The sequence below is a fragment of the Xenopus laevis genome, chromosome 4L (genome assembly GCF_017654675.1).
Source record: "Xenopus laevis strain J_2021 chromosome 4L, Xenopus_laevis_v10.1, whole genome shotgun sequence".
Taxonomy (NCBI): domain Eukaryota; kingdom Metazoa; phylum Chordata; class Amphibia; order Anura; family Pipidae; genus Xenopus; species Xenopus laevis.
In genome coordinates this window covers 92,883,176-92,911,103 of record NC_054377.1, presented here as the reverse complement: position 1 = coordinate 92,911,103, position 27,928 = coordinate 92,883,176, and the positions used below count along the sequence as shown (strand labels likewise).

General features: G+C 39.4%; 1 protein-coding gene across 4 annotated transcripts in view; it reads left to right on the top strand.

Annotated features, from left to right (window-relative positions):
* The window catches only part of ssbp3.L (single stranded DNA binding protein 3 L homeolog), a 33,498-nt gene extending 8,222 nt beyond the window's left edge, over window positions 1-25,276 (top strand). Inside the window, exons 5-18 of one of the 4 annotated variants that reach the window (XM_041589148.1) lie at window positions 15,447-15,536; window positions 15,848-15,925; window positions 16,416-16,475; window positions 17,225-17,288; window positions 17,371-17,447; window positions 18,679-18,758; window positions 18,855-18,903; window positions 20,307-20,342; window positions 20,545-20,599; window positions 21,230-21,300; window positions 22,357-22,435; window positions 22,827-22,855; window positions 23,446-23,547; window positions 23,931-25,276. In XM_041589148.1, the coding sequence (XP_041445082.1) occupies window positions 15,447-15,536; window positions 15,848-15,925; window positions 16,416-16,475; window positions 17,225-17,288; window positions 17,371-17,447; window positions 18,679-18,758; window positions 18,855-18,903; window positions 20,307-20,342; window positions 20,545-20,599; window positions 21,230-21,300; window positions 22,357-22,435; window positions 22,827-22,855; window positions 23,446-23,547; window positions 23,931-23,972 (912 nt within the window). In that variant the 3' untranslated portion in view covers window positions 23,973-25,276. 4 annotated transcript variants of the gene reach the window in all.
* The last annotated feature ends 2,652 nt before the right edge of the window (window positions 25,277-27,928 follow it).

Sequence of the window (27,928 nt, the reverse complement as noted above, 5' to 3'; positions counted from 1 at the left end):
GTCTAAGCCAGTATTAAGCCATCTGTGTTTCTCCAGGCTGAAGCAGTTGTTCTAAAGATTGTGCTCTGCCGATCTCTGCAATTTCTTTAAGTATAAGATTATATTGTTAAGCATTACATGAATTCTACCGGTAATTATGTTTCAGCAGGTTTAGACATAATTGATATTTATATAGTATTTGTCAATTAATGAGACAGTGTAGTAGAAGTCTGTTATTCACCAGATCTGTTGCAGTGGCTGATGGGTAGATTTATTTATGCATGGCTGTGAGCGACAAATCTTCCAAACATGCGTGTCCATTGGAAATTAATGAAGTCACTGTCCGTAAAACCAACATATCACGAAGTTTCCTCTGTAGGAAACTTCAGGTGCCTTTGTGATATATTGATTTTATCGATAATATCTCTGCATGTATTGCCGATTGTACGGTTTTCAGTGGGAGACTGTCACCAGCTTTGTTGGACATAACTTTTGTACGATTGCTGTCTGGGGCAGAACATCAGCTGATCTGTTCTTTTACTACTTCATTTGATCTGAATGGTTAGTGGCAGGTCGGGAGATGGGGAAGTATGATCGTTTGAGGATTTGAATGATCAGATATTTGCATCTGTGGCCAGCTTTACTCTTGATTTGCAACAGGAGGAGTTTGAAGTTTGCTTCTGTTCTAGTGACTCATGTGAACAGTGAATTTACAAGGCTACTGTTTGAAAGCAATGGATGTTAAGTGTTGCCGTACCTATACCAAGCTTTTCACCAGTTTTGAATTACCCTTTGTGCCTTCAGTCATTTAGCTGTACCATTGCACTATACAATTTGCAGAGCCTGTGACATTAAAATAAATGTGTAGCATAGTTTAAGCTGGGCCAGTATTTTGTACACATCACAACACATTAGGACAGCAGTCACAAATGTCGCTGTTAGCAGTGCAAATAGATATATTTGAAACGTCCAATAGTTGCATTGGGTTGGTATACAAAACACTATGGACTAATATTATAATATTGAGGTTGTAGAAAGAAGGCAGTGGCACAGCTAAGAGGGGTGAGGGCTTTCATTTAGAGAGCCCAATTTACAGAATGAAAACTGTAAAAAAGAATGTGTGAACATTACAAAAAGATTTCACATAAGATGAAAGTGCTTTTAAAAGCATTTAGTTTTTACTATACAAGAGAGCTTGTAGTGCATGGCTGGCCAAATCATTCAAATGAGACCAGTACGGGAACCAGCTCCCCCCCACCATTCAGGCCAGCTTGCCCAGCTTATAACCCTCATTTCCTTTCTTATCCTTGTTCACAGCAACAAAAGAACACAAAGCTCACAGGCCACATTTGCAATTCTCTGCTTCAAGAACAAAAAGCCTCTTTAGCATAGTAGGTAACAAGCTGCAATAAATCAGTAAACCAGACTGGAACACCCCTTGCCCTGTTATTTGCCCCTTTCATGGGGGTGGGGTGTAGGTGCTAATTAACAGTTGTTTTGTTGTGATAATATTTTTTAGTTTTGTTTTATATCTCGGAATATGACTGTCCATGTGATATTTTGGTTTTTGATTCACCCAATTTATTTATAAACTGACATACACATTTTGTTTTTCCTGTGTCTATTTGAAAGCAGAGGGAGAGGCTTTTGCCAATACCTAAATATAACTGTTAAAATTGCTTGTTCCTCGCTTTCAGGAAATCCTTGTTTTAGTGGCATTTGTGTGCATATATCCCCATTGTGCATTTTGTTTTAAGAGAATTCTTTCAACAGGATGAGTGAGTACAGGAATGCATGTACCAACAATACAACACTGGTATACCAGTCATCCTCACTTTTACTAATTACATCATTTATTTTGTTACCTACATCAGTTGAAAAGTTATAACATATGGTTTATTTTCTATAACGCAAATAAACCAGGATTGCCACTTCTAGATGTAGAATAATACACTTATTTTATCTGTGTTCTTAACCCCCTCCTGTTCTATGCTCCACTAGGTTTTGCCCTCACTAGTCCATGGCAATAATAAAGGGTCATCTTAATTTCTGTCAACATAGACTAGACTACACTACATGTCTTGTAGAATTATATCTTCACTTGGATGGAAAATTAGTTCATTGCAAGATCGTTTTAAATAGTTCATAATGTATTAATCTGAACTGCCTATTAGCTTGACTGTGCTTGGAAAATTAAATGCATATTAAACACATAAAGATATATTATATAGTCAAGTAGCATTGCAACTACTTTTTTTATTTTTTATGAGGTTTCTTATTTTGCTTTTCACCCCAAAGTCATTTTCAAATATGTAGCAATTGTCAAAGGTGGGTCTTCATGAAGTCCATATTGTAAGCAGCAAAGTGAGCACCCAAGGGCAGGATTATGCATTGAATTCTTTACAGTCCAGATAAAGGCAGCTCCACCTGGACTGCTCTCCCACCCCAAACACAACTCCATTTGCCCCTGTTTCATTTATTGATGAGTGCAAACAAAAGATCTCCCTAATGTTTAAACAAGTAAAACTCGCACAACAAAACAAGGAAAATTGTATGTATGCTGAATAAAAGCAAGTGGTATTATTGTCCCTTGTGTAGGGAACATTATTTCTCTTTGTAGCAATCTGCTACCAATTTCATGTCCCTGTAAAAAATTAGCTTTAAAATTATTTTCCTTCCTTTCAGCTTGGGGTGGGGGGTATTGAACATGGCAGCCAAAGACCTATTGCTTTTTGATGCTACATTTTTATTGGTATTGCTTTTTCTTATATTTCTATTCAGGCCCTCTCCTATTCATATTTTTGTATGTCATTCATAGCACGGCTTGGTTGCTAGGTAAAAGTGGACCCTAGCAGCCAGATAGCAGCTGATTTTCCAAATGAGAGCTGCTGAACAAAAAACACAAAAATGACCATTTATGGTTCAGTGTAGTTTCATTATGTTCTTTATTATCTAAAATATCTCCTTTTATGTGAAGATTGTTTTAATAAGAAAAACATACAGATCCTAATTGTGTTTGGGCCTGCTCAGTTTGACTTCATGAGATTTTTGACCTAAATTGACATCGTAAACACCTCTGCTTCTAATCGTACACTTCATTTCCATATACAAACCAGAGTAATGCTTTGGGCTTATATTTCAAAGTGCACTACATAAACCCCATGCTTATCTTCTAGCGGAAGTAACTGCGTATAATATCACTTTCTCTTTCCTCCTGTCAGTGAATGTGTGTAAACACGCTGGAGGAAAATGTAACTTTGGCAAGCATCATCAAGTCAACCAGATGCTACTGAAGCTTCTTAACTGAACATGAATATTAAAACGCAAGTCATTGTTAGCGTTTGCAGACATTTTATCCACAATGCAGAAATCAAAAGCTTGTAGTGTGCAAATGTTTGCTGTTTTGTGTTATTCATTAATTTGAAAGATGTTTAATAACACCTTGTTGTGCATGAGTTCAATATATAGGGTCCTGCTGAAAATATTTTTCCCTATAGTTTCCATCATGAAAAAATTTTTTTTTGGTTTCTTGAGCTAAAAAGGGCAGTTGTGAGATGTTTTGATCACCAGAGCACAGAGAATACCCCTGCAAATTGGGCTTCTACTAACAAAACTACTGCAACAAAGAGTGAAAAGAGTGGATTGTATACAGTAATCTACTCGCAAGGACCAAACAAAGAGTAACTTCAGTTTCTGTGTTTACCCTCTTTAGCTCTAGAAATAAAACACGTAGACTTGTAATGATTAAAACAATAGGCAAAAGTATGTTGAGCACAAGTCCTCGTCATTGCATTCAGGCTGAACAAGGGGTATACTTCCCCTTTTAGGCCGAAGGTAAATGGAGTGTTGGCTATGATGCTCTCAGCCTGTGTATTTTTTTCAGGCTGACCAAAGCCGATCCGCTCCATGTCCCATCTCCATACAAGTGAATCTGGACACATCTCCATACAAGTGAATCGCTTCACACTTGGAGGAGTGGAGGTTGGCCCAAATATGAGAAAGCAAGCATTTTCAGGTCAACCTCCCCTACGTGTAACTGCAAGCAGGTGGATTTTATTAAAGTCAGTGAAGATGAGCCACATAGTGCATCTGCTTCTCTCAGCCTGAGAAAAATATACAGGCAGCTCTGTCTGCCCTTGGTCATAAGTGTGAGGCAGTAATTTTCCTATTGAGAAGCTACAATGTTTGTAGTAGATGCAATAGGTGAGCAATTGTAAGTGCAGCAGATAGGCCCTAGGCCCATGCTACTGACATCCTGTGCAGGCTTATTTCAACAGACTACTTCTAAAATAATCTGTTCCTAGGAACTTTAAATAATAAAAGGATTGGCTGCTGGAATCGTGAACATTGGTGACAGTATGCTGGTTATACATATACAGCTGCCCATGCCCAGAAGATGTGTAAACTTGTGCTTTCTGTTTTTGTAGTTTTGGAATTTAGGGGTAGATGCATCTCCATTATACATATATTGCAGCAATAGCTATAGTTTCTTTGTTTGGCAACAAAGCTCAGTACAGTCTGTTGTAATGTCCTGATCTCTGGGATTTGATTGGCTTATTTTTAGGCCAGTGTAGCAGTGCAGGGGTTAACACCCTGTGGTTTTAGAGGGTAAGCAGCCACTGTGTTCTGAGAAGGACCCTGAGCAGATGCAGCGGGGGAAGGGCACTATTTGCATAACTGATTAAAGCCTAGAGGAAAGATTATGGGCAAGGGGGGGGCAGGGTTTGAGGATGGCACAATGAATGTTACAAAGGCTGCAGAAACATTTCATTCATTCCCCCAGAATATCTTCTGTATTGTAGAGAAACTGCTGGTATTTACACATAACCAACCCAACTATTCCTGCGGGACTGATCTCTGTTCCAAACCTTGTGTAGGATCTAGCTGTATTTCCTTATATGTTTGGCCATATATGGTTTACTCTCGGTCTCGGATGGTTAGTGCCCAGGGCCTGGATATTTGCAGAAGTCTTCTGGTGATTAGACCTAACTGAGACATGCATACAGTTGACTAGGAATGGAATCACTTTTATTATTTTATTGCAAGCTATTGTTTCATTTGGTGTGAGATGTTGAATGCATGGAATGTATCAGTTACATGATTACTTAGAATACAAACGTGTTTATTAATATGATGTTTTCTTTTCTAAAATGCTGTTCTTAATTTTACAATATTATAAACTTATTCTGTACTCTCTCTCTTGGAGATATTCATTTGATATGATAAAGTTTTATGGCAATCCGCTGTTTTTTTTTTTTTTTTGTAAACTAGCAGAGTTACAGTTGGTTTGTCAACTTTTTAGGTCAGGGACTCACAAGCTAGCCGTAGAAGCAAAGATACTATGTACGAAATGAATATTTGTACAATTTGTCGTTTGGACAGGTTACCGTATATACTCGAGTATAAGCCGAGTTTTTCAGCCCCCAAAATATGCTGAAAAACTGTACCTCGGCTAATACTCGGGTCAAGCGCAAAAACGGTCGACGGCGTCTAAGAATAGTCGCCGATGTCTAAGAATAGTCGCCGGCGTCCAAGAATAGTCTCCAAGAATATTCGCCGACGTCCAAGAATGGTCGCTGGCATTCAAAAATGAGACGCCGGCACCTCCAATGGGAGCAGAAACCCTCAATTTTTTGATTGAAACTTACCAGAAGCTGCTGCATTTCTCATCCTCGGCTTATACTCGAGTCAATAAGCTTTCCCAGTTTTTGGAGGTAAAATTAGGTACCTCGGCTTATACTCGGGACGGCTTATACTCGAGTATATACGGTAAATGCTTTATATTGGCTAATGATCTCTGTATGTATTGCTTATCTGACAATATCAATGGAAGATTGTCACTACTGTTTGTCAGGCGTAACTTTCGTACAATTGCTGCCTGTCAATAAATGACCTGAGCACATTGTGTGATTTGTTCTATTTAATACTTTATATTGGTCTGAATAGTTAGTTGCAGGTTGAAACATTGGAACGGACTTTCGTTTTTCGATATAGCCTAATCTAATCTGCACGTCTATGGCCATGTTTAAGCTCTGAACTAGGACCCAAATTGGGTCCCCGTGCTATTCAGAGTGGGTACACATGAGCAAATTTCTCCAGCAATAGAACTCAGCAATATATATGATTTGCTCAAAGTCTTAGGACACTGTTGCTCATAGATGCCTAACTGCTTTCTAATTACCCTAAGAGATCCTTGTCTGCTTCTGCTATTTCTGCCAGCTTTACATATTTAAATAAATGATTATTTAAGGAACAATAGGTAGCTATTAAAATAATTCATGGAATAGTTATGTTTACACAGGGCAAGATTAACTCGCTTGGCAAACCAGCCAAAAACTTTTGGTATTGAAAGGTGCGGCAGTTTGTTTTCTGGGTGGGTGGTGGTGGAATTGTGCCTTTGTGTGTGTGTATACGTACATACATATTTGAGTAGTTTTGACTGTTATTTGCATGGCAATATAAGACTCTGTGTGTTTTATTTATTTTTTTTAATCTTGGCAAAACAATATTTAAAATCACTGGAGATAAAATATTTCATTGAAAAATCTTCTAGATTGTAAGATTTCGCCAAACAGAAATGTTAAATACATTTACATATTAGAAAAATGTTCTGTATTACCTGTCTGTTATAATGCTTTCTTTTTTGTTATACTTCCATTTAAAGTTTTTTGCAGGAGTTTAAATAGGGTTATTTTATTTTGGTACATTAAAGGTTTGCATTTGTTATTGGTATTGTCTCAACCAAGCATTCTTCTCTCTCCTGCTAGGATAGCTTAAGCTGGCCATAGATGTACATATTTGATTCTCATTTACGACGAATGATCATTCTTTGCAATGTACTGACCTACTACTAACCATTCAAATTAAATTAAAGCGATACTGGCACATTCCTATAAAAAACAGAAACTTGTCAGTATAAAGTATGACATCAGGGGAGGTCCCTGTGAAATTAGGGCCAGGCAGATGACCTCAGAGGGCAGAGTGTGTGCCGGTTTGGGGATGTGTGTGTGTGTGTGTGTGTGTGTGTGTGATGTCGGGGTGAGGTTATGATGTTGCAATCCCCGGTTGGCTGATCACCCTGCCATTCATTTTAAAGCACTGTGGAAAACCTACCTGTACCATCATTAAGAACTCACACTTGGTAGTAGGGTTGCCACCTGGCCGGTAAAAATTATGGTTGATCGCAATGTTATTAATAGGGAAAAAGGATGAATATATAGGAAGGCTGGTATATTTTTCCATAAAAGATGGCAACCCTGCTTGGAAGTGATATTTAGGCAACTTCTGTCACAAAGTGGCATGGAGTTATTTTGACATCTAGGACATTCCATGTAAGGAGCACCATATAATTTGCTGTTTAAATGTATAGAGTTCCTCCATTGGGCAGGAGGAATTAGCAGTGTTTTTAGACTGTTCATTAATGCTTAAAGGGTCTAATCCCTTTCATGTAAATATACTCGGCTTCTCTGAGCACTTTTGCATTTTACATGAATTTTCTGTTTAGTTATCCCTTAATACAGATGTGCATAGAAATTGAGTTCACACATCCAAAATACTAGTCTGTTAACCTTATAGTTGCTGACTACTCTTTTTGAGCTTGTGGTTCAAAAGTCACTCTTAGCATCTGCCAAACCAAGACTCGTCAGACTGTCCAGAGAACCTATTTCTGTTGTTCCAGGGCCAATTGCAGTAACCTTCACACCACTGAAACGGATCTTTGCATAGTTCATGGTAATGTGAGGCTTGTGTACGGCTGTTTACCCATGTAAACAAGCACAGACAATTGTAAGGGCACAGCCACACGGGCGCTGATTCCCGGCCTGTGGATCTAAAATTTGCTCCCTGTGTCTTCGCTCAGCCCAGTGCAATGCCTTTCAGTGCAGACACAGGAGCTAGCACAGGCCAGTGGATTGGCTGATTTTCGGTCTGTACTCATCAGCTGAAGAAACTATGAATGGTACTGGCGGCTCTTTTATAATTAAGGTTATTTCGTCTTTAACTATTGCTTTACTATGTTGAGATTAGTATGATATAGTATGATGATGATAATATGAGCCAATCCCCTATAGCTTGTGTACATCTTCGGAGAGATTTTTGCTGCTGAATTGAAATGTTCATGCATGAACTGAACTTGCACAGCTCTTTGGAATCCTAGAGGGCCAGGTATAGTGAGGATAGGCCCAAGAAGAATTGTAAGATTTCTCTTGTGAAATTCTTCCAGAGTTCAGTGCCCAGCCATCCCTGACTGATGACTCTCGGGGTAGAGACTGTTGATTGGAACAGATGCCTCTCACTCTGGGACTCTCCCTGCAGGCCAGCACAATAGAGGATGTCATAACAAAGGCAGATGGGAAGGGCCGTTAACGGATTCTTGTCGTCACTTCACACCTACCTTGTTTGTTTGCCTCTAGTACACATCACTTGCTGATGTAGATGAGATCAATCTCATATTTAGGATTGCTATGAAAAATACCCTCATATACTTTTAAGGGGCTCTTTGATCTGCATTTTGTTAAAAGTTAATGCCACAAGCTTTTCCTCAGGCTTAGAATCAACCCCAACACGGACATTCACTTTCTTCTTTGCCTGCGGCTGGAATTATTGCACCGGGCCAGGTGCAGGCACACACAGCAGAAATGCTTGAATACCTGTCTGGTGTAGCCGTTTCAGGTGCAGGCAAAGAAGAAAGCGAACACCAGCGTTGGAACTTATTCTTGGTCTGTGCCCCTGTGTGGCCTTGTCTATGCAACAATTGTTACAATGGCTAGCTGGCCACAGGCTTCTATTTTTTAAAGTGAACCTGTCACTCAGACACAAAAAATCTGTATAATAAGTCCTTTTCAAATTAAACATGAAATCCAATTTCTATTTTTTTATTAAAGCATTCATAGTTGTTGTAAGCTCATTTAAAAATCTCAACTGTCAATCAAACATTGTCTGCCCCTCCTCTATGCCTTTAGGCATAGAGGAGGGGCGGACAATTACTTTCACTTTCCATTCAGCAGTTCCTAGATGTCGCTGCTCTCCCCACATTCCCCCATTCTCTTCACTATTTAATTGCGTAACCAGGGCATGGGGATGGACATCGGGTCCCCCATTCTGGTGCACAAACAAGATTCTGAGATGATGCAAGGCTTGCCTTAATAACAGTGTCGACAAAATGGCTCCTGCCTGTTTGCTATAATTATGAATTCACAGACTGAAGGAAACAAGATTCAAATAATTTATATAGTGTCATTAAAGTTCATTTGGCTTGACTAATGTGATAAAATAGGATTTTGAATATTTTTTTTTGGGTGGTGGGCCCCCTTTAAGGGTATACATGCTCTTTGATTCACTAATCCTTGTTTGATTTTTCCCAGGGATCTTTCCACCAGCCTAGGGCAGAACATGCACAGTACAGCATATGTTACAGCTTTACATACTGTGCATGTTCTGTCCCAGGGCAATGCAAGGGAGCTCTTGGAAAATGAAACAAGATGGCTGTAATCAGAAGTAAAATATTTAGTTACACCCAGTTCATGTCCCAATGTCACATATATTGGTCTGCTCAGTGCGTAACTACCGGGGGAGCAGGGGGTGCGATTGGGCCAGGGCCCGCACCCCCTCAGGGCCCCCCCCCGGCAGCTAATGCGCCGTGATTCCCGGCCATTTCCGGGTGTACGGAGGGGGACAGGGGGCCCGGCAGTGCGTCCCGCGCCAGGGCCCGCCCCCTCTAGTTACGTCACTGTGTCTGCTTCAACAAATCCTTCTTTTGGGTTTACCATTGTGACTGGCATTGTGCCATTTGAGCAGCCCATGAAATAAGGGGACAAAGGAGAACCTTCCAAAAGGAAAACTTTTGTTTTCAGAATCCAGAAATATTCAGTGAAATGACCACGGTTGCTTGCTGTTTTGCATAATATACTTAATTTAAATTTAGATTTTTCTTGATAATGGGTATATCATAGAAGTACAATTCTAAAATCCTAGATTTTTGGCATTCCATGTTTCTGCTCAAGTAGGGCTTTTCTCCATATCCAAGCAAATGTTTTGGCTATTTTTCATTTGAGGTTACTTTTATTCATTCTGTACACTTTGAATTAAATCGCCCAATGCAGTTTGGAAACGATGCAGTATTAGGAAGGTAACTGTTCCTAAGGAGTTTAAATCCATTATTTAAACAAAGCAGATTTAATTGATACACAAATCTAAAATGAATAACTTCCAATTAGCGAAGCAAGTCTAAATATGTATCCGGGAATTTAAGTATTGCGCACGTCAACATTTTTCTCCGTAAATATATTTCTAATGGGCTGTTGAGGAAATATACAACAGATGTTGGTAAGAACTCAAGTAATCCACACATTTTAAACAAACAAGTCCATACATTAAGTTAAGTGTTATAAAGTGGAATGAAACAGGGAATAAGTATTGAACACGTTTGCTGAAATGTATTTACTGTTTAATAGAAAAGCCTTTGTTGGTAATGACGGCTTCAAGACACCTCCTGTATGGAGAAACTAGTCGTATGCATTGCTCAGGTGTGATTTTGGCCCATTCTTCCACATAATATTCAAATCTTGAAGGTTTTAGGGGCCTCTTCTATGACCTCCGATCTTTAGTTCTTTCCATTGATTTTCAATTGGATTCAAGTTGGGTGAATAACTGGGCCATCCTAGCAGCTTTATTTTTTGTTTGAAGATATAAGAAACAGACCAGGAACACTTGAAAAAGGGACTGGCTCCCGAAACATGTCGTGAGTGAAAATACACCAATAAAGGGTGTTTGCAGACTAAAGTACTGCCTGTTCCTGGTCTGTTTCTTATATCTTCAAATTGAATGCTTATCACATGATGGATGGTGTGTGTTGAAACAGCAGGTCTACACGTATCTGATTTTGTTCGCTCATCTTGTTCTGAATACTTTATTTTTTGTATGTGAAACCTATTGAGAGTTTCCTTTGCTGTTTGTTTGGGATTATTGTCTTGCTGAAATGTCCACCCTTGTTTCATCTTCAGCATCCTGGTAGATGGCAGCAGATTCTTAAGAATGTCCCAGTACATTGGTGCATTTATCCTTCCTTCAATTATATGAAGTCTGCCAGTACAATATGCTGAAAAACAGCTCCACACCATGGTGTTCCCACCTCCAAACTTCACTGTTGGTATGGTTATTTGGGGTGATGTGCAGTGCCATTTCCCCTCTAAACATGGTGTGTGCAGTGACTTTCAAAGATTTAAATTTTGGTCTCCTCTGACCAGACTATATTCTCCCAGAATTTCATTGCCTTGTCCAAAAGTTGTGCAGTCCCCTATACTGTCAGACAGAGGAAAAAACATTGAAAGCCATTTGCAAATTGTCGGAGCAGTCTAAACGGTATTTCTGGACATGGGTCTTGGATGTGGGAAATCAGAAGAAACAGATTGTTGATACATAATATTTAGCACCATGAAATGTGACTGATTTAGCAGAATAGGTCAATCCCTTGCACAGGGGTGCTCAGCTGGTTTGTAGGAAAGCTATAAATCTCCTCGATGACAAAATGGGCCTAAGAGACACTCCTAATAGTAGTGTCATGGTGCCCAAGCTTGGCTGACTCATGCATCTGCATAAACTAATTTATTTCCTATCTTATTTTTACCCTAGGAGACCATTGTTCTGTAAGTAACTCAGAAAACTGTATTTTCTAGCTACTTAAAGTTCTTCAGTGTTTTTCACAGATGGAGTAGTTACTCATTCACTGTTCTGAAAGAAAGCAAATAACTTCATTGATTAATTCCTATAAGAGGGCTTGTGAAGCCTAAGGGCTAGTCCACACGGGGAGATAGCCACGCGTTTGCGGTCGCGGCGAAACATGCGGCGACTGCTTTTCAACAGTCGCCTGAAAATGCCTCGCCAGGCATTTTCAGGCGACTGTTGAAAAGCGCATCGCCTCGTGTGGTTAGCACAGGCGTTTTTACATAGGCGCCCATACAAAACTGTCGCCTGCGCCGGTCGCGGCGACTGGCGCGACGCTTTGTCGCCGCGACCGCAAACGCGTGGCTATCTCCCCGTGTGGAATAGCCCTTACAGACCAGGATTTTGGGTGTCACTAAGAAAATCTGAACAAAGCTTCCAGTGATGTATCTCTTACAAACCCAGTTGTCTACTTTTTTGGATTGGGGGGAATATTGTGTGTTTTGTACATGTGTTGATTCTCATTTTCTGCACTGGGAGAAGATCGTTGCTAATTCCACATGTTGTCTAACCCAAAACAGAGGATTGCAGTTGCATGTGCATATAGGGCTGAAAGGTGTTTGTTAAATTGACATTTTGTTGGCAAAAATTAATTTGAGTCTTTTTCAAGCTCTTTCCCCTTAGAAATAAAGTGAATTTATGCAGAGAAAGGCAGCTTAATATATAAATTATATTAATACAGGAACAAATGTGAAAAATTTTGACTTTACTAATGTTTATTAAACTACCAGTAAAATAATATTTGAGGCTTACTGGCTTTGGTCACTGGTTTGGTTATACTTTAAATATGAAAAACAAAAACAGTGCATACATTTACGTTTCTGATATTTTTGTGCGGAGACTTCTTTACTCTTAGAACAGTCACTAATGTGGTGCTTTGTTGCCGATCTCTGCTATGTGTGTCTGCATGTAGGCCTACACTGTCCCTATCAGTGCAGAGACATGACAGCGGAGCACGTCGTCCTTTCACTGCCTGTAGTAAAGACAGAGGTTGAGAGTAGCTGTGGCTGCACCTCGTGACTTTGGCCTAAAAGGTCTTTTGTTTTGAGAGTGGTATTTTGGTTACGTTAAAGACTATATTGTACGTCTTTGTAAATATGCAATGTTTCCAATCAATCGTTCATACTGTAGAGGAATAATAGCCACCCGGGTCATAAAAAGGGCACAGATTCTGTGTCTTATCGTGATTTCCAGTTCAGAGAGGCCCTGACAAAATTTATTTTATGACACTGGGCACCTATTATTTAAGCAGGGCTGTGTAGACCCCTGTTTTGTCTGTGTGTATGTATAAATGTAAATATTTTAGTACTCCGATGGAGATTCACTTTAAACAATTTTAACAATTACGATCTTTCCTGGAAAATCTTTTTCCAGGAAAGAGTTAGTTTTAATATTCACGTGTAGAGCTGAATTGTCGAATATACAGGTAGAAACAATAGAAATCTAAAAACCTGTATCTGAAGATCCAGCACTAGCAGTGGCTGATGTTAGTGTCTTCAACCGGCCTAATTGATGAACCAACCGATATCCAAGCCTTCTGCAGATATCCGTCAGCTCGTCTCCTGCCATACACGCACCAGATATCATATGAAAATTGATTTTGTACAATAATATTGGTGTGTGTATGGCCACCTTTAAGTATGTGGGTTGCTGTTCTATTGTTTGGATCTTTTTTATGAAAAGGGTAGGATCTGTCTAATATTCTATGCCCTGTTTGTACCATGTCACCTCTATGTGGTTAACAATGCAGATGACTTTAATTAACTTTTTACATAGGCTAAGGTAATATGACGTTAAGTGCTGATATTTATTTGTGTTCTCAACCTAACTTTCTGTTAAAAAATACTTTTACAAAGGAAAAATCCCAATGTAAGACAAATAAGTTTTTCGTCTCAACAGTAGTAAATGGGGTTTAGGTACACAAGCCCCAGACCTTCAGCTCGAGGTGCTGGTATTCAACCAAAGCACAAGATGGCAGGCATTCACAGATCCCACAAACAGACTTGTAAAGAACTGAGTAATATCTCGGGTAATATCTCTGCGTGTATTGCCGATCGATTTTCAGAGGGAGACTGTCACTAGCTTTGTCGGACATAACTATCGTACGATTGCTGTCAGGGGCAGAACATCGGCTGATCTGTTCTTACTACTTCTGAATGGTAAGACTTTGATCTTTATGGTTAGTGGCAGGTCGGGAGATGGGAAAGTCCAAGCGTACGTTGATTTGTATGATCAGATCTTTGCGTCTGTGGCCAGCTTAAGTTCCTGTGTTTCTAGTTCAGGAGCTGTAGGAGGCAGTTTCCACTTTTCAGAACTAAAGGCATCAGCCTACAATGATGTGTTTCTCTATTTTGAATTAGTCACTCGGGATTAGAGTTTGATGGGATTTTGCTACTAGTGTGACAGTCTGAAAAACCATACTGATAAAGTGTGTATTCTCCATTCCTTTTACTGGTGACTAAAGGAACTCTCCCTGCCCATAGAACAGCGGGTAACATAGCTCTCACTGATGGATGAAGATGAGATTACTTAAATGAGATAAAAGGCTTAGTTGGAGTCCAATTAAACCCACCTGCCTGCAGAGTCCCTTATAGTCTTGACCTATCTCTTAATCCTGATGTGGTCTGCATGGAAGCCTCTTCTTACTGCCCTTTATACAAATCTTTTATACAAGGCTGTTATCACTTTCAGTTTAGGTTGCTCTGACCGAACCTTGCAACAAATCCAACATAACCATTACGTGTAGACTTGCCCAGATCTAGTGACACCTATCTGCCAATCAGGTGTCTATAATAATTTCAATCACACTATACTTTTCATTCAATTCCTTTGTGTCATAATATTCACTTTTACAATATCTGTTCTGAGGGAGTATTGGACTACTTTTTGCCCTTATCCATACCTTTAGATTGTAAGCTGGTATGGGCCAGGTGTGTTTTACTTTCAGTGCCTTCATACTGCTCTGTAGAATATGATGGGGCTTGCTGATATTGTCATGCTTCTTTGTGATTGCTCTCCTTGGATAAGATCAAAACCAGCCACCCACCCAGCTGCAAAACATGTATACTAACCTTTCCAAAGTGACCTTGTCACTTTTATATACAAATGCATTTTAAATGGACTAACATTACTCTGGTTTTATATCTTGTACATGATTTTGACTAGACTGCTTTAGAGTCACCAGTTTACCAATGTCAGGCAAAATTGTATGGTGTGAGTAGATATGTGTTCTCCCCCTGCTGGTTAGCCTGTGTTTCCAGACCAAGAAATGCTTTCAGTGCTGGATGTTCTCAGCTTGTTTACATAATGCAAACCTGATTAGTCTGGATCTTTATGAGCTGTAGCAAGAAGTGGTTGGAAGCGTTCCTTTTTGTTATGTACTTTCTTGTTTTTAGAGCAGGAGAACTTTCCACTAAGTAATTAGCATGCATTCACCAAAGGGTCACCCTTTGTCATCACCCTCCCCCCACACATACACACACAAACTTATGATGGCCAGACAGTGCTCACTTTTAACTGGTTTTGCTGTTGTATGTAGTTTTCAGTCCACGTAGATATTCATAATTTTTTGTGGGTTGTTGGTGATCAACATGTTGCTCATAAGCCACTGGTTGGGGACCACTGGCATAGAACAAGGCATCAAACTTGTGTTTTGAAAGGCTTTGCTGTTTCTACTGTTCTCTGTTAAATAAGGGTTTTTGTTTTTTTTAATTTGCTGAATTAATGACCACATCACCTTTCATCCCCAGAGTGCAGCAGCTGCTCCAAGCCCGGTTCTTGGGAACATTCCTCCAAATGACGGGATGCCTGGAGGGCCAATTCCACCAGGATTCTTCCAGGTAAGGCTAAGGGCATTTGCAAGTACGACAGGTAAATATTGCTGCAGGGGTTCCCGTGTTTATGCCAAAGAGGCAATTCTGTGAATGACCCCTGTAATGTAGACACCATTCCCAGAAACCCCTTTTCCTTCAGCCATTTCCTGGAGCATTATGTATGACTGAAGTCTCTGCTCTTTATAAGTGAGAATACTGCTTTGAATGTCTTAAATATTTAGAAAATAAATTGCAAACGAGTACTTAACGAATGGCTAATTATCATCTGTTAATTAAGGCAATTACAAGCCTTTTATTTTGTGTCTTCTTTTCAGCAGGGTCCTCCTGGGTCACAACCATCACCTCATTCACAGCCTCCTCCTCACAACCCCAATATGATGGGACCTCACAGTCAGGTACTTACATGGCAGCTAAGTGTATACTTAAAATATATGATGCATTTACCATTTATTTATCCTCTGTAAAGAAGTATTCTCATCTGGCATATTCATGTCTGTATTTTTTTAATACGTTTTGGAAATTTTATCTGAAATGCTTGGGCCTTGGGGTTTTCCATATAAGGAGTCTTTCTATAATTTGGATCACCATACAGTATGTCTGCTAAAGAACATTTCAACATTAAACCAGATATTTGTCACCAGTATGGATTCATGCAGCTTAGTCAGAATGAAGTACAAGTTAATGATTTTATCATTACAGAGAAGAAATACTTTAAGGAAATTGGTATTATTTGTTTAAACTTGGACTTGGACATGGAAGTCTTCCTGCAATTCAGAGTTTTTTGGATAGGTTTCAGGACAACAGATTACATACCATATTAAAATGGTTGAACCTCAGTGGAATGGTATATAATATTGAATTTCTGATTTTTATATTTTGTTACAGCCTTTTATGTCACCTCGATATGCCGGTGGGCCAAGACCGCACATACGAATGGGTAATCAGGTAGGTTGCCATCAACTGCTATGAAAAAGATTAGGAATCAAAGAAAAATAGGCCTAATTTAATATCTGCATACAGTGGCGGAACTAGATGCTATGGGGTCTCACAGCAAATTCAATTAAGGGGCATGCCCCAAAATATTGATATGTTGGCCTAGCCTACCACAACCTGCCAAATTTAGTAAAATGAATGTGGTATTTAGGGGGTGTGGTCACAAATGGTTGTATGTTTGCAATATTCAAATGTTGGGAGATATGTATCTGCTCATCTTGTTGCCATTTCCGAAATGTATTTTCTGCTTAACCCCATAATCTAATGCTATTGTCACTGTCCCTTCTTTAAGACTAGTTTTCGCGCAAAAAGTATTTCCCATGGTGTAATATGTTTTTTTTCTGTAAACCATTTATATTTTTAACATGTTGATTCTATATGTACTATGTTTGTTTTTCTTGGACAAACTAATCATTTATGTATTAACTCTCATAATTGCCTGTCCAAAACACTTTCTCTGATTGGTGTGTACTATTTAAATATCACTGGTTGTACAGAATTTCCCTAGCCCACGAGGCACGAAACACGTAAGGCCACCCTCTGAGATGTTCCTTTCTGCGTAATAAATCATTTTTTTTTTATTTGCATAATTTTTTGGAGTGAAGTCCAGTTTCTGCGCCAGCCTACAATTGAATTAGGAATGTAGTTTAAAATAAGTATATACAGTCTAATTTGCCAACTCTTTTCACATATCATTCCAGCCTCCTGGAAGTGTGCCCGGATCTCAGCCTTTACTACCAAACTCCATGGATCCAACACGGCAAGGTAACCTATTTCACTACAGTTGTTCACTCAATTGTTCCCTTGCCCACTATCATTTTAACAACTTGTTGTTTATTTTCCTAAGGACACCCTGGCATGGGAGGCCCTATGCAAAGAATGAACCCTCCCAGATCAATGGGCCCTATGGGTCCCGGGCCTCAGGTAAGGACAGTGTTCATCGATCATACGTGAACGTATTGTGCCATGTGATTTTTGTTGCCAGTATGAATATAACCTTGTGAAACTTGAAGGGGCAGTATATCCCCTTTTTTTATCATTAGTTCAGTGAATAGGGCTTGTGTTATTTTGTGGCAAAAAAATAAAATAAAAATCTATTGGTTTTGTTGAGCTATACAGTGGGGGAAGGGAAATTGAAGCTACTCAGTCTCTGATCCTTGCAAGGTAGATCATTTTTGTTACCAGTGCACAGCTAAACCATAGTCTGTTATGCAGGGGGATTGTGTGGCAAGGTCTCGTTATCTATTATACATCAATTGGGAGTCCACATCTGATTTACATTTAATTAAGCCTAAGGGACTCACCCCAGTTCTCAGGCGATCACATATAAGAAAATCCTTTATCCAAAGATAACTGTCCCAAGGCTTTTGTTTTCATAAAAAATATTGTTTTATTAAATTAGCATTAAAATTCAGTTACAAACAACCCCACCAGGCCCACCTTACGCGTTTCGCACCATCCGGCGCTTAGTCATAGGTGTATCAGGATACACCTATGACTAAGCGCCGGAGGGTGTGAAACGCGTAAGGTGGGCCTGGTGGGGTTGTTTGTAACTGAATTTTAATGCTAATTTAATAAAACAATATTTTTTATGAAAACAAAAGCCTTGGGACAGTTATCTTTGGATAAAGGATTTTCTTATAAGGTCTCGTTATCTACCTTGCAAGGACCAAACACGGAGTAGCATTCATTTCTCTATAGCACAAAAAATAGCACACACTACTTTTTGCCTTTTTTAATTAGGAAATATCTATTTTTAATTAAATTCACTAGTCGGTGCAACGTTGTTGAAAGAGGGGGGGGGGGTTTACTTCCCCTCAAAGAGCCCAGGTGAATGTAGAGACAGTATTTATTTTTTTTCCTTTATTTAGTTCTATTTAGAATTTTTTCAGGCAGGGGAGCAGTTGACTAGTAGACATGTATTTCAAGAGAGATGATAAAGAATCCAGTAACTGAGGGCATGTTCTTGTCCCTTAAAACATATATTTTCTTATTAAAACATCTAAATGGGAAAAAATATACCTTTTTTTTTCTCTCCATTACTTTATTATTGAAATGTTCGGTTTATTTCTGTTTAATTTGCATATGCCTTGTTCTCATCTGCTAACACGCTTGTTTTCTTCTTTCTTTCTGGGTTTCCCCTTCGTTACCGTAGTCTGATCCTTGGTTATCATTGCAGAATTATGGCAGTGGAATGAGACCACCACCCAACTCCTTAGGTCCTGGAATGAACATGTAAGGGGCAATTTATTTATTTTTGCTGAACTAGCAACTCCTCTGGTTTTATGCACCATCTTTTAATGAATTTTCTTTTATTCTTGTCATTTTTAGGGGTCCAGGAGCAGGCAGGCCATGGCCAAACCCAAACGGCGCCAATTCTGTAAGTGTCGCTCTAAAATTAATGGGTTAAGCAGATATGTGGTGTCAAGTTGCCCCAGTCAAGTAATGCATAGCAAGCTATCGCCTTAGCTTTTATTGGTCTGTTGCAGAGCAGTGAAAGCAAACATAACTGGTTGCTAAGGATTTCTGGGTATGCTAAGGGATCTCTTCCTAGCACTGCATCTGTTTACTTGCAATGTTGTGACTAGCCTCTGCATTTTTATGAGAAAGGTTTCACAAAAAATCAGATTCTCCTCACACATGGCATCCTACTAATAGATTTAAAGGAACAGTTCAGTGTAAAAATAAAAACTGGGTAAATTGATAGAAATTTTTTTTATTTTGCACAGCCCAATATAGTTAGTTAGCCAAAAATGTAATGTAAAAAAGGCTGGAGTGACTTAAATTTCTAACATAACCAGAACACAACTTCCTGCTTTTCAGCTCATTGACTCTGAGCTTGTCAGTGACTTGAAGGGGGGCCACATGGGACATATCTGTTCAGTGAGTTTGCAATTGATTCTTAGCATGCAGCTCAGATTCAAAAGCAAACAGTTATGACCCATGTGCCCCCCCCCCTCAAGTCACTGATTGGTTACTGCCTGGTAACCAACCAGTGGGAACCAAGAGAGCTGCAAAGCAGGAAGTAGTGTTCTGGCTATTATGTTAGTCATCCAGTCACTCCAGATTTTATACATTACATTCATGTCTAACTAACTATATTAGCAACATTTTTAATTTTGCACAACCTATCTATTTACCCAGTTTTTATTTTTACACTGAACAATTCCTTCAAAGTCCTGGCCTGTGGAAGGGGCATTCACACTGAGCCCCATATTTCTAGAGGTAGCCATTGACTGTAAATTGGACATATGTAGCTGCAGGAAGTCATGGTGATCACTGTTATTAGGGATGCACAAAAGTTGTAATATTTGTTTTTTGCCGACTCCTCCTTTAAAGGTTTAAGTACCAGACTGAATCCCAACCCTAGTTTGCATATTAAAATTTGAGAAAAATAAATTGCAAAAAAGTGTTGCATTCTGTTGCATATAGCTTTTTAATTAAATGATTTGCATGGTGAAAAAAAAGTGCTGTAATTGGGCCCCAATTCCTAACAAGATCCCGGGTTGGCGAGTCCTAAGGTTTTCTGACCTAAGCCACTACATATAGAATAGGGGCCTTCCATTTTTAGCAATTTATTTTGGACAAAAACACATTAGTTACACACAGAGCAAGCAGCCATCTAAATATTGGTGTGAAATTTGGTCACACCATTTCCAGACTTCCTGACAGAATTTGGGATCTGTTGTATCTATTTTAGCTGTGAAGGTCTGACATTATAGTTATGTAGTGATGACCGATATAGGCAATCAAATACTGATTTTTTTTTCCTGATGTCCACAGATTCCCTACTCTTCTTCCTCACCTGGCACATATGTGGTAAGTTGACTACATGCCAAAAGTTTGGCAGCAGTGCCCTAGTGTCATGTCTATTGAATGCATGGACAGAATTGTTTTGATGCGTCTGTTATATCTATCTTGCATGCCTTGGAATAAAGTATGCCAAATGAACATAATAGACTTGTATGTATGCTGTAGCAAGGAGACAACAGATGCTTTATGAATCTTATTTTTTTTATAGGGTCCCCCTGGAAGTGGTGGTCCTCCAGGAACACCTATAATGCCCAGCCCTGCAGGTATGTTTTATAAGATATGTTTTTGAGAAGCAAAACTAATATTAGTACAGAATGTTCCTGCTGCAGGCACATGGACCAGATGTTGGGGTTTTTAAACTTCCCCTTGCCTCCCCTGACTTCTATATATGATGTTACGATCTTTAAATAAACAGGTCCTCAGAGTGGGTCATGTAATATAATTAGTGCATTTGTAAGCAGGACCTAACTAATTACATTAGTACTTGTACAGTTTTCCTTGTAACCAAAATAATTGACCAACCTACAGATAGCAGTTTTCCATTTTGTTCTTCTGGTTACGTTACTATCACCACTAAGCAGTGCTATAGCGAGGTACTGGACCTACAGGAGTTCACTGACTAAGCCAGCAACATAAAACATGTCCGTCATTAGCTGGCAGTGCTTTGAACATTTTGATTTCCTCTATGTCTAACATTATGGTTCTCAAATATGTTCAAAGCTAAACTGCTGAGTCTGACAAGCATAACTAACAATTTGCTTTAAGTGGATAGTGTCTGTCTATAGGCCAGGGTGCAATTAATGGGGAGCTTTCTATGACATACAAAATTCTTGTAAATATACTTAACTGAAATTCTTATGGTATGGAAATCATTTTTTGTTTTTGTTTTCTAGAGTCCACAAATTCAAGTGACAATATCTATACAATGATAAACTCTGTTCCACCATCAGGAAATCGTTCAAACGTAAGACTGAATTTCACTACAGCCTGATCTAAAAAACATATTTATAGAAATATACTCCTAGTATACTCCTAGTATAGCTAAGCTATATAAATATAAACTGCTGATTTGCCCACTTTATGCAGTCAGCACCTTATCTGGCCATGTATGGACCCATCCCCGACAGTTGTTTGGCCAGCAATGGGACAGGTTTAAAAACAGTAGCGTAACTAGAGGGGGGCGGGCCCTGGTGCGTGACGCGCAGCCGGGCCCTTCCCCCTCTTTACGGTCTGCATTTTCAGTGGCGCACGGGCTGCCGGGGGGGCCCTGAGGGGGTGCGGGCCCTGGCCCGCTCGCACCCCCTGCTCCCCCGGTAGTTCCACCACTGTTTAAAAATCCAGTTTGGCAAGGACTGCATCGGCACGTTCATGCAGTTTCTGCATGTATTATGCTCCAACTGGATGCACATGGGAGGAAACATTAGGCACAGATCTGCTGGTTTGGTGACCTTGCCTCGATCTGGCTGTGGCCAATTTTAGATCCGACATTTAATTGGCCTTGATGTATAAGGATATGTTCTTGCGTGTGCATAGAACTTCTATGCATTATTGATTTGTACAAAAGTTGGAGCTGCCAAAGTATCCATGTTTTCTGGAGAATGCCTCAACTGAGACAAGCAAAATAGCAGTTCAGTAGTAAAATTAATAATGTGTAATTTATATACACAAATCTATACAAGGAATGTGCATGAAAGCGCATCTGCTTGATGTCTCTGTGAATCTGTGTAAACCATAAGCATGTCTATTCAAGATAGCTTGTCCGACATTTAGAAATGTATTTCTTTAACCACTTGACATGGAGGTGCCTTCTGATACATTTCTATTACTGGGCATACTCTTTTATAAGGCAAGCTTAGAAACTTACACCGTGATTAACTGGCATAAAAAAAAAATAGACCAGAAATGTATTTTTAAAAGTAAAATAGGTATAATGTTTGTCCATTTCTTACAAACTCTATTAATAGACAGAAATGATGGTGCTTAGAAACATCCCTTTATGACAGATATATTTTCTGTTTAGTTTCCAATGGGACCTGGCTCAGATGGCCCTATGGGAGGCATGGGTGGGATGGAGCCTCATCACATGAATGGATCATTAGGTAAGTACTGGTAAATAAGGCTTTGCTGCAATAATGTCTAGTTAATTCTGTAGTTGACAGGGTAAAGGTTTAAAATACCTAAGTGGTAGCTCTCTTTGAAATGAACATTCACTGTGATTTAGATGTTGATATTCTGAGAAAATGTATAATTTTTTTTTTTTTTTTGTGGTTTCTCAATTGTTCAGCAGCATTCCACTTTGGAATTTCAGCAGCTATCTGGTTGCTAACTTCGTGTTTACTGTATAAACCAGGCAGCAGTTTGAATGAGGGAGTGCAAATATATATTTGATAGGACCTTAAACGGTTCCTTTAAACTACCCTTTTAACACTAGGACTTTTTATAAGTTAAATTCAGTATCAATGCATTGAGCCCGATTCTTTTTCTCTTAAGGGTCAGGAGACATGGATGGACTTCCTAAGGTAAGTGATTACTTGCTTTGATCAAGATTTGATCATTTTGGATGATAGCATTTCCTTGTTCACTCCATCAGCAACATCTTTATTTCCATGTTCTCACAGAATACCCACATTTAATATATTCTTGTACTCCTGTTATTCATGTCGCTTGGCTTGCAAAGAAAATATTGATTTCAGGAAACTGATTTAGATACCCAAAAATACATAGCCCTTCTAGCAGTGTGCAACACTTCTCTTGTAGTCCATTGCATGCTGTGGTAATTGGTTCTTATCCCAGCTGTTTGGGTCACACCGCAGAGCCCAAATAAAATACTGTGCTAATTGCTGCCTCTGATTCACTTTGAAGCAGAGAAATAAAAAAGTTTTGCATAGACGATCGCATTCCTAAAATAATGAAGACACAAGCACTTGTCTTTAAGCAACTGCATTCTAATATGGCTTCAATGGGCAATAAACTAATGCAACCTTACACTTTCTTCCCACACTGATGCCAGAAATTTCCTTTTTTTATGGAATATTGAGCATTCTTTATGTGCAAAAAGCTTAACTATATGAACTTAATTCTAAAAGCATATTGTCTGTTGTCCACACAGAACTCCCCAAACAACATAAGTGGCATTAGTAACCCTCCAGGGACACCAAGGGATGATGGCGAGTTAGGAGGGAACTTCCTTCATTCTTTCCAAAATGACAATGTAAGTCTCCATTGGTATCAGTTGCAGGTAGCTCACTGCTTGTGTTGGATAGCATGTGCCGTCACACTGTCTGATATAAGCTACTTTACTCCTCTGATATTTTTGTGCCTTGTATAGGCATTGCATACAAAACATACATGCTGATAATGTTGGTGCCAACCACTTAAAAAGCACCTATTTCCCCTTAGTTTATGTCCAGTGGAGATAGTAAAGGGTATGTAAACAGTCAGACTAGGTGGTCTTCCCACCTTTTCCTTGAGTGACACCTACAGGATCATTGGGGTACACTCCGCTGTTATGTGATTGATAGTATGTTTCACACTTCTCTTACAGTACTCTCCCAGCATGACAATGAGCGTGTGACCTCCTGTATCTTCTCCTAGAGACAATTCTCAACTCTGCTGCTGCTTGGAAGGTCACAGTGATAAAGGAAGATGATTTGTCTGGATGTGCAAGGGTTCCTGGGACAGCTCCCCCCCTCCCCCTGGTTTGGTTTTATGCAATAAAAAGGCAAAACTTTTTATTCCATCAAACATGGAGGACAAAACTCTGGAGACAAGAAAATCGCTCTGAGGATTTATATATGTACAGATCCCCCCCCCCCCATTTGCAACAGAAGAAGCTTCAATTAACGGATCTCATTGCTGTGTCCCCCTTTTTTTATTCTATGTCTGTGACGTGATATTCAAGGAAAATAGTTGCAATAGGAAATTTCTTTTTTTTTTTTTGTCTTTAGCCTTAGTTCAATTTTTCAAATAAACTGAAGATTTCAGTTGCCCACGTCCCTCCAAAGATTTTTTTTTTGCACATTTCCGAAACACTCACCCAAGACAAAATCAGTTCAAAAGTGTATTTGTTACTGTGCAGAGACTGTTCAGATCTGTACACGCTCCTCTCTCTTTACCTCATAAAAAAAAAAAGACTTGATATTATGATGAAACACCCAAAACTTTGTTTCCCCCACCCCAACCCCTTTCCTATGAGTGCAACCTTACGCAAGTCCAGGACAAAAGGAAGATGGTCTAACCAGAGAAACCGGGAAACACTAGCAAGATTTGATGGCCTGCGATTTTGATGGCAAAACGTATTTTTAATGGTAATGATGCAGACTTTTGTAAGCTCCAGTGAAGAAGAAAGCCCTACATTAAAAGCTGACAAGCCTATGGAGGACAGGACATGGCAGAATCTCTTGTTTACAATCCTCCACTGCTTCCCTTGCATTTTATGTCACCACTGCCCAGTCTGTATTTCCTATTGTTCCATTCTCAGCCTGGATTGTAGTCTGCCTCGAGCCAACATCATATCTGTTTGCTTTTCTCATTCTGGGTCTACATGCAAGATTGGTACCTACCTACCTACATGTTTTGGTTCAATACTTGTTTCATATAAGGGATGGTATTCTGCACCCCACCCAGGACATGCTTGAGTGGGATGTTGGCTCAGATGCTGATCACAAATTGTGATACGTTATATTTTATCTTTTGTTAAAAGTAATAACTTCTGATTTTTGCCTAGTTTTGGGCATTATTATTATTGTGCATTTTTTTTTGTCAAACGGCTGGAAGGAGGGAAAACGGCTCCTCTCAGGATTATCTCATGGGAGAAACTCATTATGTATTTGAAAAGGGATAGTTAAATTATTGTCTCTTGCTATAGGACAGCTTGGAAATGAAATGGTTAACGTTCTCCCTCCATGCTGGAAAAATGTAATAAACTGAAATGAACACTCTGATGTTTAAATTTTCTTTATTATTACCTTAAAGAATGAATGATAAGCTAGTAGCATTGATAAAAGAAAAAAAATAAAATAAAATTGCTCATTTATTTATCTTTACATAAAATACTAAGGTGAGAATTACCAATAGGTACAATGATTACTCCAGATATAGTAATCCATAGAGAATGATCATCTTACCAGTAGATACCTGTTGTCGACTTCATCTAAAAAGGCAACATGTAGATCCGAGACTTGTGGCACTTTGTAGCTATGCACTGGCTGTGTAATGGTACAGGAGACCATACATGACTGATAAAAGCATCAGCAAATTCTTAGACTTTGTATCAGGCACAGACCAAGAAGACTGGTTGGTTGTTTGCCCAATTTGGCTGCCACTGTACTGTGCTGAAACCTGGCAAAATTCTACTCATTAAGTGACCTTGCCAAACTTGCAGATCTCGGTGAGTGGTTAAGTTATAGGGATACTGTCATGGGAAAATATATTTTTTCCAAACGCGTGAGTTAATAGTGCTGCTTCAGCAAAATTCTGCACTGAAATCCATTTCTCAAAAGAGCAAACAGATTGGTTTATATTGAATTTTGAAATATGATATATTGACAGTTTACCAGGTGACCCAGTCATGTGACCTGTTTCCAAGTTTACCAACACAGTACATTTTGCTGTGAAACGGACGCTTGGCTTGTACATAATGCATCTACAACATGCGTATTATTTATAAGGATATTAAAGTACTCACTCTAGTAATTTTTTTAACTGGGGGACACATGCAAAGTACTGTTGCCATTTGAGTTGTTTGTATTCAAATTGTCAGATTCTGCATTTTCCTGTCCATTTCTGATTGAGTTGGATGCATATTGATTTAGGTAATTAGGAAATTCTTGTTTCCACTGGATATTTGTTGTATTTTTGTGTTATGGTGGGTGGTTCTTGTCAATAGCAACTAATCTATTTATCTATACTACAGAGTGTAATCTGTGGAAAAATTTAGCATATACATTAAAAAAAAAAGTGGGGATATGTGTCTGTTAAATTTACAGCCTATTGGCACAGGAGTATCAAAGTTAATGGGTTTAAATGATTTTTTTTACCCTTCCAACCAAGCCCTCATCTAATTGGGGCATCGGTAACACAATTATATTCTGTATAATAGAACAATCAAGCTGCAAAAAATTTTTATTTTGCATTGTTTCAATACAAAAAGTTGTGACAATTTGGATTTTTAGTCATTTTTATTATTCTGTTGAAACTGGATGGGAACAGATCAAACTTGTGTGCGCTTCTGACCTTAGGGTAATGATTTGTAGCAGCCAAAGTCGAGGTAAAAGGAGACCTGTCACCCAAACACAAAAATCTGTATAATAAAAGCCCTTTGCAAATAGAACATGAAACCTAAATTTTTTTTTCTTCTTTTTTTATGAACACAGCCATACTGGTTATAAAGGTGTTTAAAATCTCAGCTGTCAAAAGAGAACTGGAAATGCTTTTCACTTTCCTAGATGTCACTACACTCCTCATTGCCCCTCCCTCCTTACTCACCAGCCCCCTATTCTGGAGCATTGCTGTCATGTGTGTTCTAATTGTGGATTCCAAAAGTATAAAGGAAACCATTTCCTTAAATAATTTTTGTGTAAAATGTTATTTTGTTTGACTAACTTCATAAAATAGGATTTGGATATTTCTCTTAGGATGACAGGTCCCCTATAGGAAAAAGTAAACCCTAAAAATAACCATGTAAAAATAATTATAGAGCTCTTCGAAGGACGTTTGCAACTTTGTTTTATAAGATTCTAGACTTTTAGGGACCTTTTTATCATGGGCAACGGTCTACATCAGCGAAAAATAAATATTAAAGGGATTCAGTACAGAACGCATCAGTTAATAGCCCTCCTCCAACAGAATTCTGTACTTTTTTTTTTTTTTTTTAAGATTTATTTTTAAATGTGACGTGAGGCTAGCCATTTTCTTACTTTCTCTGGCGTCTCCGGGGGACACAGGAGATCAGTGGGGTTAAGCTCCATCCTCCTCGAGGCAGGACACTTGATGAATAATCAAAAAGGGGGCGTGCCTGGATGTTCCAGCTTTACCCCTAGTACTTCCCTGTTCTATTCAGTTTTTCAAGTGTCCTGTCCACAGGAGGTTGGAACTTAGGTCTCTAGGAGACCCATCTCAAGGAATCTTCGGTCAGTGATTAGCATTGACACCAGGGGCTAGACAAGGAACAGGTGTACCTGTATCCTACATGTTACCCCCCCCCCCCCTATGCTGGACTTAAGAACACCTGGGGTCCACACTGCCCTTGGGGGGAAAGACCACCCAGATGTCCACCCAGCTACAATTGCTGAGGTATTCTGGCCGGGATGTCGGCTATAATGTGAGTATAGCTTTCTTTTCATGGCTGTTCTGCCACTTACCAACCAGGCTTCCCCACACTGCCTTTCGCACTGGCTCGCCTCATGCAGTGGGAGCGTGGCTCTCCTGTCTCACGGCACAGCAGTACGGAACTGCTGAAGACTGCAGTCGCAGAGAGTTTGTTCCCATGGCTGGCTCAGACCGGGGGGGCTGCCAGAGGACGGTGCCTTCCGACCTGTTGTTCTGGCACTCAGCTTTGCGCACACTGGGCCCAGGGAAGTGACGTCATAGTA